General features: G+C 45.7%; 1 protein-coding gene across 1 annotated transcript; it reads left to right on the plus strand.

The window, feature by feature from the left end:
* Positions 1–1,237: 1,237 nt before the first annotated feature.
* Positions 1,238–15,834, plus strand: LOC126014293 (dimethylaniline monooxygenase [N-oxide-forming] 4-like). The gene is given in 11 exon segments (XM_049777602.1): positions 1,238–1,371; positions 2,118–2,306; positions 3,077–3,239; positions 4,013–4,155; positions 5,926–6,125; positions 7,299–7,651; positions 8,894–8,963; positions 9,129–9,554; positions 11,157–11,336; positions 13,334–13,462; positions 15,723–15,834. Coding segments are annotated over 11 exon segments (2,097 nt in total). The 5' UTR covers positions 1,238–1,239.
* The last annotated feature ends 1,828 nt before the right edge of the window (positions 15,835–17,662 follow it).

Here is a 17,662-nt window from a genome sequence, read left to right on the forward strand (position 1 = left end):
GCTATTTTTGCAGAAGAGAGTGTTCTGAGACTTCTGAATGCATTCCTGAGAAGAAACAAGACTCTTCTCCGGAACCTCTGGAGCCGCTTGATAGGGTTAGAGCAGCAGGAAGCAAAGGCAGGTTGTAAAGAAAGGAAGTTGTGTCACGAGCAACAGCCCAAAAGAACAGCGTTAGTGGAAAAAAGACATCAACCTTTCTCTAGTTGCAGGCTCCCAGGTTTCATCTTTTTTCGGTTTTGTTTTGGGCTTGAGGGCACATCTGGCAGTGTGCAGGGGTTATGCTTGGCTCTGTTCTCAGGAATTACTCCTGGCAGTGCTCAGGGAACCCTCTGGTGTTCCAGGGGTTGAACTAGGTTGACTGCATTCAAGACAAGTATCCTCCCTGCTATACTACTGCTCCAGCATCCACTCTGATTTTATCTCAGAGGAAGCACTGGGAGTTTGCAGGCAGTGGGAAACACAAGTTTTCCATAGAGAGATTGACAGGTAAAACTAGAATGAAGAATATCTGCAGGTGGTAATATGATTTATAAACCAGCACATTCCTAACTCAAATAAATCATGATCACTGAATTGATTTGCAAATCACCTGGCTCTCTCCTCTTAGAAATAATTCCTGCCTTTGGGACTAGAGCAATAGTACAATAGGTAGGATGTTTGCCTTGCTCATAGCCAAACTGGATTCAATCTTCGGCATCCAAGGGGTCCCCTGAGCACCACCAGGAGTGATCCCTGAGAACTGAGCCAGGAGAAACCCCGGAGTACTACCAGGTGTGACCAAAAATCAAAACTTTTTAAATTTAAAAAGAAAGAATTCCTCTCTTTGTTGCTCTGGAAGGGGTATGGGGTTTGATGGTGTTCAAAAGTCCAGTTATGTTGTTTTCAGGCCACACCTGGCAATGCTAAGGAGTAACTCCTGGCTCTGAACTCAGAAATCATTCCTGATAGGGCCAGTGAGATGGTGATAGAGATAAGGTGTCTGCCTTGCAAGCTCTAGCCAAGGAAGGATCGCCAGGGGCAATTTCTGAGCGCTTAGTCAGGAGTAACCCCTGAGCATCAAATGGGTGTGGCTCCAAAAACCAAAAAAAAAAAAAAATCATTCCTGACAGGTTCAGGGGACCCTATGGGATACCGAGGATTGAATGTGGGCAGACTGCATCCAAAGCAAGCATCCTCCAGCTCTGTCCTCCCCACCTCATCATTTAAACATGCTCTTCCCTGCTTCCTTAACAGACCATAATGATCCAACGAGTAGCCGTGGTAGGAGCAGGGGTGAGTGGCCTGTCCTCCATTAAGTGCTGCTTGGATGAGGGCCTGGAACCCACCTGCTTTGAGAGGAGCAAAAACTTTGGGGGACTCTGGAAGTTCACTGTGAGTAGGAGACTGCCCCTCCCCTCCTCACCTCCCTGCAGCTTTTTCTGACCCTTGGCTTTGTACCTGTGCAGACACCAGGCCTTGACTTATATTGGAAGTTAAGGCAGGAAACCACATGGATGTGCACAGGATGTAGATGATGTGGGTGAGCTGAAGGAGGTGGCATGTGTCAGGGGTCAGGGGAAAGAGGAAGGAATAGCTAATTCTGGGGAGTCAGGTCCAGTGATTTCCAGACTGCAGTTCAAGACTGTAGAGCAGGGTATCAGCTAAACAAGTACATGCAGAGCAGCTGACACTCTGGGTAGGGAAATCAGTGAGGCTGGCAGAGTAAGGCAAGACTTTGGGAAGGAGACCATCAAACAGCATGGTTGCTAATCCACATAGACAGTAGAGGGGAAACCCTTAGGTGCCCCAGTGCAAAGGCAAGAGAAGCCAGGGAGCATGAGCGGAGGGACTATGGAAGGGAAGGAAGAAAAATTAGTCCAGACCTAAAATGGAGCAGAATTCAGGAAAGTGTTTTTGGGGTACCAAGAGCCTTACAGAGCACTGTTTCAATTTTCTGGTTCCACTGGGGTACAAGAATATTGTTTATTCAATGATTCCATTCCCACTGGTGACTTCCAGTTAGTGTGACATGGGAAACTGTTGAGCTTTCTTTGGAGGGTCAGCAGCACCCTCTCTCCTGAGCTGAAGAAATAACCACCTGTTCTCTCCCCACCAAGCTAACTTTGCTTTCTCTGCAGGATGGCCCAAAAGATAGGATGACCAAGGTCTACAAATCCTTAGTGACCAATGTCTGCAAGGAAATGTCATGCTACAGTGACTTCCCCTTCCATGAAGATTATCCCAATTATATGAGCCAAGAAAAATTCTGGGCCTATCTCCAAGAATTTGCAGAGCACTTTGGCCTTCTGAAATATATTCAGTTCCAGGTAAGATCCCTGGAGACATGAAAGATTCAGGAGAGAAGGTGGGTCAGGGGTGTCTAATAATTAAGCTCATAGACAAGGGGTTTAGATGTTGGTCTAATTTTTCTTATTTTAATCTTTACATAAATGAGGTAAAATTTATTTATATAAATAATAAAGCTAAAATTGTACACAAATACCTCATGAAAATACTAAACTACTTCTTGATTCTATCTATCTATAAATCCATCTTCTTGGTCATAATAAAAATCATGACCTTTAAAGAGACCAAGTATGAATCTAGTTCAGGAAACTCATTGGGAGAAAATGGTCGGGTTGGCCCCAAAACAAAATAAATAAGCAATAACAAGAAACTGAATATTTCTTTTCCATCCAAGAAGGATGTTTTGAAGTTCTTATATACAGGACCACTTTTAAGATTTTGACCCATGGGGCTGGCGAGGTGGCGCTAGAGGTAAGGTGTCTGCCTTGCAAGCGCTAGCCAAGGAAGGACCGTGGTTCGATCCCCCAGCGTCCCATATGGTCCCCTCAAGCCAGGGGCAATTTCTGAGCACTAAGCCAGGAGTAACCCCTGAGCATCAAACGGGTGTGGCCTGAAAAAAAAAAAGATTTTGACCCAATTAGTTATTTCTCTAGGGAGAAGGACTTCAATCATGGCTGCATACTTGAGGAAGTCATGTGACCTGCTTATGCTACCAAATATGACTTCCTTGGCCATTATTGACTGAGAAGCCCAAGTGATTGATGGGAAGTATTTTGTCTTTTGCTCTCAGACCACAGTGTGTAACATAACCAGGCGTCCAGATTTTATTGAAACTGGTCAGTGGGAGGTAGTGACGGAAACAGAAGGGAGGTACAACAGAGCTGTGTTTGATGCTGTCCTGGTCTGCACGGGGCACTTCCTGAATCCTTACCTACCTTTGGAATTCTTCCCTGGTGAGTTGCAGCTCCCTGAGACCATGCTGACTCTTCTAGTGCTCAAAATGATTGTATTGCCTAACTTTGAGAAATGCATTAGAATTTCTCAGCATGGGAGAAGATTCCAGCAATACTTCATAGTGACCTCCCTCCAAGCCCCAGCCCAGCCCTAAGCAGACTTTTGAAACAAACTCTATGAGGGAGACATTAGTAGATGTTTCTGTTCTACTAATCTAAAAATTCAGGTGTCTAGTTTTTCAATGAGAAACAATGAAAACAATGTGGAAGACACATATTTAATATTGACTATTACTGCAGCCTGGGATCTTCCACGCACCCACCCACCTCCCCTACTCAAAAATTCTGATTTTAAAGGCAATATGGCATTTTTAGAATAAGAATACATCAGTGTGGAACTCGGTAATTCTCATGATCAACAGTCCCATGTCCTGCAATGAGAACCTTCTGCAGACCTAGCCTTGGACCATCATTTCCATAACCCAAAGTAGAGACTGTCAGGCTTGGTGGTTAAGACTAGCCACAGACCTGGAGCTAAAGCAGCAGTACAGTGGGGAGGACATTTGCCTTGCACAAAGCCAACCTGGTTTTATTTCCTAGCATCCCACCTGGTCCCCCAGCACCACCAGAAGTCATTCCTGAGCATAGTTGTGTGGCCCAAACATCAAACAAACAAATAGAAACCATCCACAAACACTATGCCTGCCCATTGGGGAAAGTCAGCTTTAAAATTTTCTGATTTTCTGATCCTCTTCTATCCCTTCTGCACATAGGAATCCATAAGTTCAAAGGTCAAATCCTGCATAGTCAAGAGTACAAGACCCCAGAAAGCTTCCAAGGCAAATGTGTCTTGGTGATCGGCCTTGGGAACACAGGAGGGGACCTTGCTGTGGAGCTTGGACACTCAGCAGCTCAGGTAATGACATCTTGTCCCTCCCATGTCCCTCCCAGATGTCACTTCTGCAGTATTATCAGACACTCTGATCAGTTACTAAGTCCTGTAGATAGGGGTGAGTGTGAACACAGGAACCCCAAAGATGTCCCCAGAGCCACTGGTTCTCTGACCTGAATGACACTTTGCAGAGCCCAACCCAGAAGGGTCCCTGTTTGTTAGGTGGACACTGGGCCTTTTTTACTCTCAGGAACTTCTAGATCCTGATCTCATGATCTTCCATGCAAAAGACCACCAGGAAGACAGCTTAGCAATGGAAAAACACAGCAGTTTATTCCAGCATGCTGGGGTCCAACATCTCCTAAGAAATGAGGACCCCGAAAATGGCTCACAGGCCAATTTTATAGGGTACCCTAGGGCTTCAGTCTAGGGAATTCCCACCTCTGGGTAGTTGATCTTTAAAATTATTGGTCTTTTGTACTAAGTTGAATCACCAAATGACTAGGATTGGTTGTTGGCAATATGTCATATCAGACGAACGGCCAGAGTGGGCTGTACAGGAAAGCGTGTGCCTCCAGATCCATGGTGCAGTGTTGGACCCAGGATGTGAGTGTCATCAGGCCATCTGGCCATTGCTGTTTAGCCTTATATGGATGTTTTCCTGGTATGTGCCCCTATGGTGTCTGGTTCCAGGAATTGGCTGTTTTTCTGGGCCTACTCTTTGTACCTTACAATTTGAGTCTGTCATGGCTGTACTTTGGTTCAAAGCAAAGCCAGGTTTACAGAAGCAAAACAGCAGTTAAATTCAAACTTATACCCTAATATTTAAAATCAATGTTATTCTAACATTCAACATTTAATCAAACTTTAGATTTTAACAGAATAAGGTCAAAAGAGCAAATTGCTCCCCAGGCCAACTACCTCCTTCTTCAATGTCCCTTTGTAATTATGGCAAACCTCCTTCCAAGAATAGAAAAGGGGGGGGGGTGAATACCTCTAAATTTCCTACTATAGGTCACAATTGTTTCTTGGTTTTTCGTTACCAAAGAAGTGAACAATGGTTTAGACAGTCCAAAGTCACAAATTTGCAATCTCTTCCACTTAACCACAATTAAAATTTTGTTCTTGGAACTGCAGTGAGTGATAGGTCAATGGGCTGAAAAGTATTTTGAATTTAGGAGGTCAAAATTTGAGCTACAGCACTACATGCTGCTTCGAACACAACCAGGAGAGATTCTCAAGCACTAAACTAAAACATAATTAAGTCTATTCTTTAAAAAAAATAAAACACACACACACACAACGAAAACCTTCTTTTCAATACTATCTTATTTACATGTTAAAAACTTCCCAATCAATAGCTCATATCTACCTGTATTACCACTCTTTACATATAACATAATATAATCAACTCAAAGTGATATCTGAGGCCCCATAGATTATACTCTTGTTATAGGGATTAACTCTTGCCTTGCACGCAGCTGACCTTGATTTAATTTCTAGCACCACAAATGGTCACAGAGCACTGTCAAGAATGATCCCTGAGCATAAAGCACAGTCAGGTATGACCCAACCCTTCTCCGTCCTTCCATAAAAAAAAGTATAATTTCTGAAAGTCATAAAAAAAAAAAAACAACAAAGAAAACATTTGGAGAGGTAGATTCAAATTCACCAACACTCTGAGGAAGACCAGAAATTCTAAGACTTTTAGGACATTGAACAAAAGGAAAAAAAAAAAAAAAACCACATACAAAATAACAGACACGTTTCTATCCTTCTTGCCTTACTTTTCAGGTACTTCTCAGTACTAGAACTGGTGCCTGGGTTATTGGCCGAACTTCAAATGGGGGCTACCCATATAATATGATGACTACAAGAAGATATCATAATTTTATTGCACAAGTGTTGCCTTCATTTGTGCTAAAGTGGATTCAAGAGAAGCAGAAAAATAAGAGATTTAACCATGAGATGTATGGATTGAGTATTGCAAAGGGGTATTTACCTTTTTTTAATTTCATGTTCTCCAAGATTAAATCCATGTCTTTATTTACTTTGATTCGCAACTCCAACTGCTCCATATTGGGACTTTGCCCAATTCTGTTCTGTGTTTCTTCTTCTTAAGAAAGTTCTTAAACGCTCAAGATTCTCTGTCTGGGAACCAAAACTGCTGTTCATGTAGTTAGAAGCAAATATAAGATGTAAGATGAAGACTTTTCTTTTCCAGTTCGAAGACCAGGACACCAGGACATTGATTGATTGATTGATTGATTGATTGATTGATTGATTGATTTTTGGGTCACACTTGGCATTGCTCAGGGGTTACTCCTGGCTCCACGCTCAGAAATCGTTCCTGGCAGGCTGAGGGGACCATATGGGACACCGGGATTCGAACCAATGACCTTCTGCATGAAAGGCAAATGCCTTACCTCCATGCTATCTCATTGGCCCCACACAGGACATTTAAATTCATGACTCTGGATGAGAGGGGGGAGGGGGGAGAGAGAGAGAGAGAGAGAGAGAGAGAGAGAGAGAGAGAGAGAGAGAATTCACGAACTAAGCATAGGCTTCACAAGTGGGAGGACCAAGTTCAAAGGTTCAATCAATCCTTGCACTGCTTGGTCCCCTGAGCGTAGAGTCGGGAGTCACCCTGAGCACTACTGGGCGTGTCCCACCCCCCCAAATAATTTTTTTGGTCCAGAGCAATAGCATAGCCTTGCATGGGGTCAACCTAGCTTAGACCCCTGGCTTCCCATTTGATTCCCTAAGCCTGCCAAGAGTGATTTCTGAGGGCAGAGCCAAGAAAAACCCTAAACGCCTCTGAATGTGGTCTAAAAACAAAACAAATTTTAAAAAGTTTAATAAAGCAAATCGACTGTTGTCTATTCTGACTCAGAGAAAAGAGGAATGCTGCAGAAATTAATTCCAAGAGACAGAATTGTGAACCCAGGCAGGAAGGAATGGGCTCACACCTTCTATATATGGGTGACCTTCTCCTGAGAGCCCAGCAACCAAAGGGGAATGAATAGGGAGGCGGACGCCTCATTTTGAATTAGACCTTGGGTGCATTCCCCTTCCTTGACTTGGGCAGACAATGCCCCGCACCATTTGCTCAAGTGTCTCACAGATAGGACGGGTGGTGCTGATCTCTTCTTTTTCTGTGTCCAAAGGAAAAAACCCAAAGTCATCATCAACGATGAACTTCCCACCAGCATCCTCTGTGGGGCAGTGACCGTGAAAGGTGGAGTGAAGGAGTTTTCAGAACACGGGGTGCTCTTCCAGGATGGATCAATGAAGGAGCACGTGGATGCAGTCATCTTTGCAACAGGCTACACCTTCTCCTTCCCCTTCCTGGAGGAGCCTCTCCGGAGCCTCTGTGCCAAGAAGCTGTTCCTGTACAAGTACGTTTTCCCCTCCAGCCTTGACAGAACCACATTGGCCTTCATCGGCCTCATCAGCCTCCAAGGCTCTATCTTGGCGGGCACCGAGCTCCAGGCGCGCTGGGCCACACGAGTCTTCAAAGGTACGTTGGTGCTTTGCTGGGACAGTGGTGATAGGTTTGCCAGCAGGAGCCTCAGTGCCATCTACCGTATTTCATGTGCCCGTGAGGTCTGAGAGGAGGAAAATAGCAAGTGTTGGGGCTGGAGAGATAGTACAGCCCACTGTACTGGTGATTGCCTTGTATGCTGCCGACATAGGTTCGATCCCTGGCATCTCATATGGACCGCTGAGCTCTGCCAGAGTGATCCCTGAGGATCAGAAATAAGTACTGAGCACTGCTAAATGTGGCTCAAAATGCAAAATGAACAAAGCCAAGTGCCTTGTGATTTAATTAAGACCAAGCAGATGTCAGCTCAAGGACTATATATCAGAAATGTTTCAAGTCTTATTATAAAATATGTTCTATTGTATGAGTAAGGGGAAAGAGGTCACTCAGGGCTAGAGCATTCGCCTTTTTAGTGTGAGACCCTGGGTTTGATCCCAGCACCATAGAGAAAAATTGTTATTAAAATATAAATCACAGTTGCAACTGAGCCAAACAATTGCCCTTTTAAAGAATTTGTGTCTTTAATTTAAAAACCACTCACAAATTGTAAACAACTAGTCACCATAGTAAGTAGAATAAGTTTCTATTAAATTTTTTGAATGGAAGGTGGTGGTAGAAGAAAAAGGGGCTTGGAAATCTTTCTCTCTCTTTTTTTTTTTTTTCCTACACTACAAAGGAACGAAATTCCACAGCCTTCCATGAAATTTTCACCAGCTTTTATTTCTTTCAATGAAAGTGTTTTTGAGGCACTGGTCGATTTGAATTCTAACCACAAAGGATACTTAAGTACCTTTTTTTTAATCTTACTTTTTCTGTAACTTAAGGTGGGACATTGCTTAGCAGGATAATAAAGCTAAAAAAGTTGTGCCAGGAGCTAGAGTTAAGTCAATAAAATCACACACACACACACACACACACACACACACACACACTCACACATGTGTGCTCAAGCCATGAGAATTGGAGAATAGGGTAAATATGCAAATACATGTCATAGGACGGCAGAGGCTGGCCCTTCTGTTAGCAATGTGGGGATACAGGCTGAAAGCTGGACCACCCAGCCCTGCCCCTCAACTCTGCACTTCTCTGTCCCAGAATGTTTGAGGCAGATCCATCTTCCACCCATCAATCTCAATCTTCAAAGCCTGAGGCTGGAGAAAATATAACTCATGGGAAGTGGGGACCCCCAACTCTGTTTCTTTCTCATCTTTCTCGCAGGACTCTGTTCCATCCCCTCATCCCACAAACTGATGGCGGAGTTCACCAAGAAGCAGAAGCTCATAGAAAGGTATGAATGGGATTTGCTAAGGAAAAGCCACCCATGGATTCTCCCTTCTCCCACCCAGCTAGCCCCCAATCCCTCATTCAACATCCTTTCCTTAAAGTGGGGTGGGGGTGGAACAGCAACTCAAGGAACTTGAGGGTAGAAGGCAAACCTCATTTCCCTTCTTAGGGGTGTGATTGAAGATCCCACACAAGACAAGCTCAACTACATCAAGTATTTGGACGAGCTGGCCGTGCTTATCGGTGCCCAGCCCCAGGTCCTGTCCCTTCTGCTCACCGACCCCAGGCTGGCCTGGGAAGTTTTCTTTGGACCGTGTACCCCGTACCAGTACCGCCTCCAGGGCCCAGGGAAGTGGGCTGGTGCCAGACAAGCCATCCTCACCCAGTGGAACAGGACAATGAAACCCTTGAAATCTCGAGACCTTCACAAGTCCTCCCCGCCTGCTTCCAGGCCTCACCCCTTCAAAATCTGGGGACCCCCCTTCTTGCTGGCTTTGCTTCTGCTGCTCTATAGAGCAGCCCCTATAGTGAAGTTGGTGCAATAGAAGCTACAGGAATGTGATGAGTGGGGCTGCTCTAATCTCCACCCAGCTAAGTACCTGTTTACACTGTCAGGCAAGCTCAGGCACCTTCCTTATCTGAAGGAATAAGTCTTGGCTTTCCCTATCTTTACCTCCTTTCCTGTTCCCTTGTGGAGCCCATCATTGCTCTGCCACCACGACAGGACTGTCTGGGTCAAGACTGATTCGGTTGTCCTTAAGTGCCAAGAGCAGGGCAGTACTGCAGAGAAGTGACTGTGGCCATAGGAATACAGAGATGGTCTCAAATGATAAAGACATGGACTAGGTAAACAGAGGTCTTTGTAATTGTTCTCATTTGTATCTGTTCTCATGGCCTGCTTTTTCCCCTCTCTCTGAAATGGGGAGGAGTGTGGTTTGGAGCTGAAAAAAATAGGAAAGCAGAGGGATGGAGCCTTTTCCCGGCAGGTTGGGGCTTCCTTGAGAGGAGCAACTGGCTTGTTGGTGAACTGCTTGAGTGCGAGTTTCCTTCCTCTAATTACCCTCATAATCTGTGTAGATTATTTATTGCAGATGAATACAACTGGAACTGCTTCCCCTATCCTTACTGGATAGGGATATGGGATTTCCCTTTCTTTTATGGGAACTATGACATAATCAAACCCTAACCCAACTTCCAGAGAACAAAACAATTCAGGCTAGAGTAAAGAGAAATCAGAGGGCTAATGGGGCACATCCAGTGTGAGCAGCAAGAGGGCTCTGACCATATGCAGTATAATAAGACTGAAGAAGAGAGGGTTAGAATAATAGCACAGCGGGGAGGGCATTTGTCTAGCACAAGGTTGACCTGGGTTTGATCCCCAGCACTCCATATGAACCCCCAAGGCTTCCAGGAGTAATTCCTGAGTGCAGAACCAGGAGTAACCCCTGAGCGCAGCTGGATGTAACCCAAAAACCAAAAGAGAGAGAGTGAGGAGAGAGGGAGAGAGAGAGAAGGTGAATCATGTTGAGATTCACTGCTGAGATAGGACTTTCAGAATAGAAAAAGGCACATGGGTTACAGCACTTGCCTTGCAAAAAGCTGACCCTGGTTCTGACCCTGGTTATTCAATATCTGGCAGTGCTTGGCCCCCTGGGACCTCTCCTTCCCAGCACAGAGCCAAATAGCCCCTGAGCACTACCAGGTGTGGCGTGACCCCCTCAAAAAAGGAAGAACTATGACCTTCAGCTTCTATTGTTGAACCCCAAGAGGAGAGCTAGATGAGAAATTTGCTCACTTTCTCTCTCTATCTCTGTCTCTCTCTCTGTCTCTCTCCGTTTCTCTCAACTGGGTGGAGATGAATGAAAAGAGAGAAGTCTGCTCTCTCTCTCACTCACTCTCTCACTAAACTCTGCTACATGCTAACCCATCAGAACCCTGAGAGCAAAGTCATTGACTATTTGATTTAAATTGACCCCCTCCCCCACAATCTATCAGGATTAACACAAAGTGTAATAAGTGAGTTGACAGATAACAGTAGTGCGCCCTGGAAAGTCAGGTGCTCTGGCTGACAGGACAGTGTCTGCCAACTGGAAGGACAGCCATCCAGGGATGCAGTGAACAAATGCACAGGGGAAAAGTTTGTTCAGCAGGTTCCTGAGTGAAGAGTGTTTCTGAAAACTCTCATTTTCTCTCACAGGAAGTCTAAGAGAAATTCAGACATTCAAGACAGCACTTTCTCCTCACGTTTTGCCAATGTAGCAGAAGGCTGGGTCAAAGATTTGATCATCCTGCTGATTAGCAAGGTTCAAAGTGTTTCTAAAAAAGCAGGGACAAAGTTCAAAGGGCTGGAGCACACCCCTGGTTGGCCCAGGATTGGGTGGGATTCCTAGGGGTGAATAGGTCCCTAACTTTCTCTGGCTAAAGCTGTGACGAGTCCCTGGGGAGAGACCCCCCTCCAGCCACAACATAAGCAAATACATAGAATATTTAGGGAGCATAACCTACACCAGAGGGGTCTAGTTAAAAAACTTGAGGGCCGGGAAGGTGGCGCTAGAGATAAGGTGTCTGCCTTGTAAGCGCTAGCCAAGGAACAGACCACGGTTCGATCCCCCGGCGTCCCATATGGTCCCCCCAAGCCAGGGGCAATTTCTGAGCACTTAGCCAGGAGTAACCCCTGAGCGTCAAACGGGTGTGGCCCAAAAACAAAAAAAAAAAAAAAAAAAAACTTGAACAAGGGCCAGAGTGATAATAGCTAACTGGGAAAGTATTTGCCTGGCACAGGTTGACCCAGCTTTGATTGTCCAGCATCCAATATGATCCCCTGAGCCTGCCATGAGCAATTTTGTAGCACAGAACCATAGAGCACAGAGCCATAGTAACCCCTGAGCACCACCAAGTGTGGCCCAAAAACAACAACAAAAAATTGATGGTTTGTCACCTTCTTGGATCCAGACTGTCCCTGAGAAAGCACTGTGGTGGCATTTGCAGATTTTTGGGGGCAACAAGAGCAAAATTCTCATAAGTGCAGGGACCCTCCACCCTCTCTTTAAAGACCTGTATGAATAAAGGAAACACCTTCCCAATCCCTCTGCTCTCAGAACTCAGGGGTCACCCCTGAGGATAAAGCCAGGAATAGATAGGACTGCTGGGTGTGGCCCAAACCTTGTGGGCAAGCTCAGAGAGTCCTGTGGGATATTTTGATTTGGATATTTTGATTTGATTTGAGTAGCACAGAGCAACTGGAATCTCAGAGCAGTTTCCTGAGTTATCGATAAGCACAATGTAGACACATTTTGTTATTTTATCATTTGAAAAGATCTCCCAGTAAAGAAGAAATAGCAATTAAAATAGCTCTGTCTTGCAGAATTTGTCCTGTTTTTTTTTTTTTGGTTTTTGGGCCACACCCTGTGACGCTCAGGGGTTACTCCTGGCTATGCGCTCAGAAGTTGCTCCTGGCTTCTTGGGGGACCATATGGGACGCCGGGGGATCGAACCGCGGTCCGTCCTAGGCTAGCGCAGGCAAGGCAGGCACCTTACCTCCAGCGCCACCGCCCGGCCCCAGAATTTGTCCTGTTTAAAAAATGGTCTCAGTGGTCCCGGAGAGATAGCACAGCGGTGTTTGCCTTGCAAGCAGCCGATCCAGGACCAAAGGTGGTTGGTTCGAATCCCGGTGTCCCATATGGTCCCCCGTGCCTGCCAGGAGCTATTTCTGAGCAGACAGCCAGGAGTAACCCCAGAGCATCGCTGGGTGTGGCCCCAAAACCAAAAAAAAAAAAAAAAGTCTCAGTGCTAATGATTTTTACCCATTTTTTGTTGTGTTTTTTTTTGGGGGGGGGGGGTTGGGGGGGTCACACCCGGCAGCACTCAGGGGTTACTCCTGGCTCTATGCCCAGAAATCGCTCCTGGCAGGCTTGGGGGACCATATGGGATGCCGGGATTCGAACCACCATCCTTCTGCATGCAAGGCAAACATACTACCTCTGGCCCCCTACCCCATTTTTTTTAATGACTTAAAGGCTGGCAGCCAGGGAATGCTTTTTTTTTCCTAGAAACTGTGCAAAGATTATTTGTTTTCTCTTCCTTCTCTCCAAGGCAACCAAGGCCATTTCTATTGTAGGAATGTAACCTCTCATTATTCCTAACTCTCGCCATTTGTCTTTTTCCTGATCTTTTTTCCTTTAAAACCTGCAATAAAGACTTCAGGCCACCATCCTTTGGGTTGATCAGTGGGACCCTGATTCCTCTGATTCCCAGGTCTGACCTGTTTTATTTAGCTCTATTTTGTTGAGTCAGCTGTAACCCACCCCAGAAACACATTTGAGCATCTGTGAGTAAAGTGACTTTTGAAAAAACCCTAAGGGGGTCTGGTTGCAGGGAAACTAACCTGTTAGCTAAAGAGGGTGGGAACCAGGCTGCCCCTACTCCAAATCCCTGGAGAGGGGAGGAGCCTGGGATAGAACAAGTTGCTGCTGGCCAGATAGGCTTTACACCATTATCACCAAGGTGATACTGGAGGCAGGAATAGCCTTTGAGCACTATCTGCTGTGGTCTCAAAATAAATTAAAAAAAAAAAAAAAGTCGAGGGGGTTGAAGTTTCCATTTCCACTGAGAAAATCAGGAACTAGGCAGAAGAAAACTGTGGGAAATTCAAAAGGCTCCACATAAAAATTCTGGATACTTTTAGCATGCGGTGCAGAGCCCTCCCGCACACGCGCGTGCCGCACGCACGCGAACACACACACACACACACACACACACACACAAGCAACACAATCCAAAGGTTAAAGTCCAAACTTGATATCCTGGTAATGAGTCTATGCACTAGTTGAAAAGTCTCGCCTAGAAACCTAGAGCCAGGTCGGAGAGATAGCACAGTGATAGGGCATTTGCCTTGCATGCAGCTGACCTGAGATAGACCCAGTTCGATTTCTGGCATCCCATTTGGTCCCCCAAGTTTGCCAGGAGTGATTTCTGAGCACAGAGCCAGGAGTAAACACTGAGCATTGCTGGATGTGGCCCCCAAACCAATCAGTCAATCAATAAATAAACTGCTTTTAAAAAAGAAAAAGAAACCCAGAGCCACCAACCAGCAGTTGGGGTAGTGCTTGAAAACAGACAGAAAGACAAGGGCCAACCTATGTTTTTAAGGAAACTAATTACAACAGAAGCTGAGGCCAAGCAAGCAGGGGAAAAAAAGTTGGAGGAAATATGAAACAATGCATAAATTAACACCAAACGTAGTCCATGCCAAGTCCTCTGAGAGTTAACTAACAACAGGGAGTCCATGGAACATGAGCATTATGGTGGAAGGAAAATAACAAAATGCAAGTAAGTTTGTAAAGGTTAAAAAAAATAGCAATAGGGACTGGAGAGATAATACAGTGGGTAGGTGCTTATTTTTATTGCAGACGACCTAAGTTGGATTCTCAGCATCCCTGAGCACCAACAGGAGCAATTCTCAAGCACAGAGCAAGGAGAAACCCCTGAGCATCACTGGTTGTGGAACCTAAACAAAAGATAAATAAATAAAATAATAGGAACAGGTGTTTGGGAGGCAGGCACATTGGTGCTGGGACAAAATTTCACAGACAAGGGAACTGAAAGAAGTTCCAAAGTCCTGAGCTCTGGGGAGAAATCAGGGTTGGAAATATAAACAGGAATCTGCTTTTCTCATAAAATGCTTAGAAGCTCATAAAATTATCAAAATGCTAAGTGAAAACAATGTGAAGAACTGGATAGAGAAAGAAACAGGATGTGGGAGGGAAGAGAGGAGATCTCTCTCTCTCTCTCTCTCTCTCACACACAATGTGAAGAACTGGATAGAGAAAGAAACAGGATGTGGGAGGGAAGAGAGGAGATCTCTCTCTCTCTCTCTCTCTCTCTCTCACACACACACACACACACACACACACACACACACACATATTCACCCACCCACACACACAGAGTCCAGACTGTGCTTTCATTTATAAAGGGTCCCTTGTGCAGCCTGAACTTAATGGATCATTGGATGCAGAACTGGAGAACTCCAGTGGCCTGAGAAAAAAAACTTTCAGGTCTTGGGGTTGGAGCGATAGCACATTGGTAGGCCATTTGCCTTGCCTTCGGACAGTGTGGTTCAATGATTGGTATCCCGCATCCCATATGGTCCCAGGAGCCTGCTAGGAACAATTTCTCAGTGCAGAGCCAGGAGTAACCCCTGAGCGCCCCCAAGTATGACCAAAAAACAAACAAACAACAATAACAAAAACCCTCAGGTCTTTCTGAAGCATTAGGGGGATTGATTGGAGTTGGGGGTGGAAATTGGGACCACAACCAGCAATGCTCCTTGTTCTCAGGAATCACTCCTAGCACTGTTCAGAGGGCCCTATAAATGTCAGAAATCAAACTCGGGGGACTGTGTGCAAGGCAAGTACCCACCCTGCTGTCCTATCACTCAGACCACTGAAGATTGATTTCATTCAGAATTGAGTGGATGATAAGGGGAAGGGCGCTCCTTCATTTAAGTGCCAAATATTGTGCAGTGTTGCTTGAGCAATAGGTTATTGTGGGCGGTTCATGGAACAGCTTCCAGCATTTGCAGTAATTCAGGGAGCCTCTGCAGCAGTGAGGGGGCCAACCAGAAGTGAGGGGGCTACAACCAGCACCTCTTGTGAGGTCAGACAGTTGCCAGGGATTGTTCTCCTGCCTGGGACAGGTCAAGCATAAATTTAGCCCTGCCCTTTGAGCCACTCTCAAGGGTCTGTGTTAATTTTTGAGGTAGGTCGGGAGACCTCAAAGACATGAGACTATTTGGAGACTTTGCACCCGTATTCTCCTTCTCCCACACTCTCACAGAAGCACTGTGCTCGGGAACCAAAGCCCCCAGCTCTTGATAACACTCAACTGTTGCATCAGAGCCCTTAGGATGGGTTTGGATAGAGGTGGATGGTGATGGAGGCCTTTCTCCTCCAGCTCATGACACGTGGCTCTGCAACCCCCTTCAGCTATCGGGGTGGCGGCAAGGAGAAAATCCATTCACAGACAGGCTTTAGAAAATATAGCTTTATTTTCCCTGGCCAATATGTGTGGCCTATAATCTTAAACCTATTTAAGCATGGTCTTGTCAGCTTGCCCTGCGTCTAGCTTCTTTCAGCCATCTCTCCTCCTGCTTCCTTCTCTGGCTTCCTCCTCTATTCTCTATCCAGGCAAAATCCTTTTGCCCTTCCAGCGGCCAAAGCCTTATCTAACCTTTCCAAGACCCCTCCCAGAAATGGGAGGTCTATTAGCAGGTAAGATTACACCAGAGGAAATGGGGGTGTGTGTTTACACTCAACCACTCCACTTTATGATTTATGATTTATGGAAGTTTCAACACCCTACAGCCAAGCATAGAATTATTGGCAAACAGCGACCCCTGCTGTTCCCATTTGTCACTTTTCCAACTTAACCCTCCTCAAAGGGAGGTGTTTGTGCTGGACCAGCCAGAAGACAGGGGTCCAGGGAGGGATATTTTTACAAGATCCCTCCCTGTGCAAATTAGACACTGCTTTCTCCCCCCAGCAGCTGTCTGTTTCTAAAGGCTTCGTCCACGTGGGCCAGAGGACATCCACAGTCTTCTTTTAATTCACTGCATTGGGTCACTGTGATTCCTTGGTTGGATTTAACTGTGAAGGAACAGTTGTTCCAATCAGTGCTCAGGGGGTGCTCCTAGGGATATTTGACCAATGGAGCAGGAATGTGAGTCTTGAACGGACTCTAAATTTTAAATAAAGTCTCCCAGTCTGTGATTTCCCTAAATGACCTAAGATCCCACCAATGTGTTTACACCCCTGTCTGTCCCTTGTCCCTGCAATTATAAGGCAGAAAGACCAATTGGGTTTTGTTCCCTGCAGCAGAGAGTATGGTCAGATAGTCTAAGGACCATCCTGGGTGTGGTGTAGAGAGAATTCCTGGTGGAAGCATCTTGTTTTTCAGAGTATTTCTGTTATTATTTACCTGGAAACTAGGTTCCAAATTTCCCCTGTGGCTCTGCTTTTCTGGTTAGTGCAAGCTTCGGCTCCTTTCAAGCCTGCTCTAGCCCTCTGGCAATCCAGGCAAACTTCTGAGTGATCCTGTGACTCAGAGTAGGTAAGTGAAAGAAAAAGCCGAAGAGGAAACAGTGAGGATAATGAGAGTCTGGGAGAGGGCCTGGGCAATGCGCTGTGCTTCTGTGCAGATGGTGAAACTGACACCTAGCTTTCTGTAGGCTTGGTTCTGGTTTTTGTTTGGGGTCACACCTTAGAATACTCAGGGGTTACTTCTCGCTCTACACTCAGGAATTACTTCTGGCAGTGCTCAGGAATGCAGGGGATAGATCTCTGGGTCAGCCACATCCAAGGCATACACTCTCTCCACTGTACTTTTTTCCTGGCCCTCTGCCGGGTTTTTATACCCATAAGCCCCAGCTCAGGAGTCTCCATCCTCATCAGTTTTTCAATGTGACACAATAAAATGTCCTAAACAGCTCAGAGATCCCCTCAGTCATTGGGGGTGGGGGGGAGGGTTTCCACACCCAGCAGCGCTCAGGAGTTACTTTTGACTCTAGGCTCAGAAATCGCTACCAGCAGGCTCGGGGGACATTATGGGATGAAGGATTCGAACCACCATCCTTCAGGCTCAGGGGACCATATGGGATGCCGGGATTTGAACCACTGTCCTTCTGTGTCTAAGGCAAAAACCCTA

Source organism: Suncus etruscus, chromosome 7 (assembly GCF_024139225.1).
Source record: "Suncus etruscus isolate mSunEtr1 chromosome 7, mSunEtr1.pri.cur, whole genome shotgun sequence".
Lineage (NCBI taxonomy): Eukaryota > Metazoa > Chordata > Mammalia > Eulipotyphla > Soricidae > Suncus > Suncus etruscus.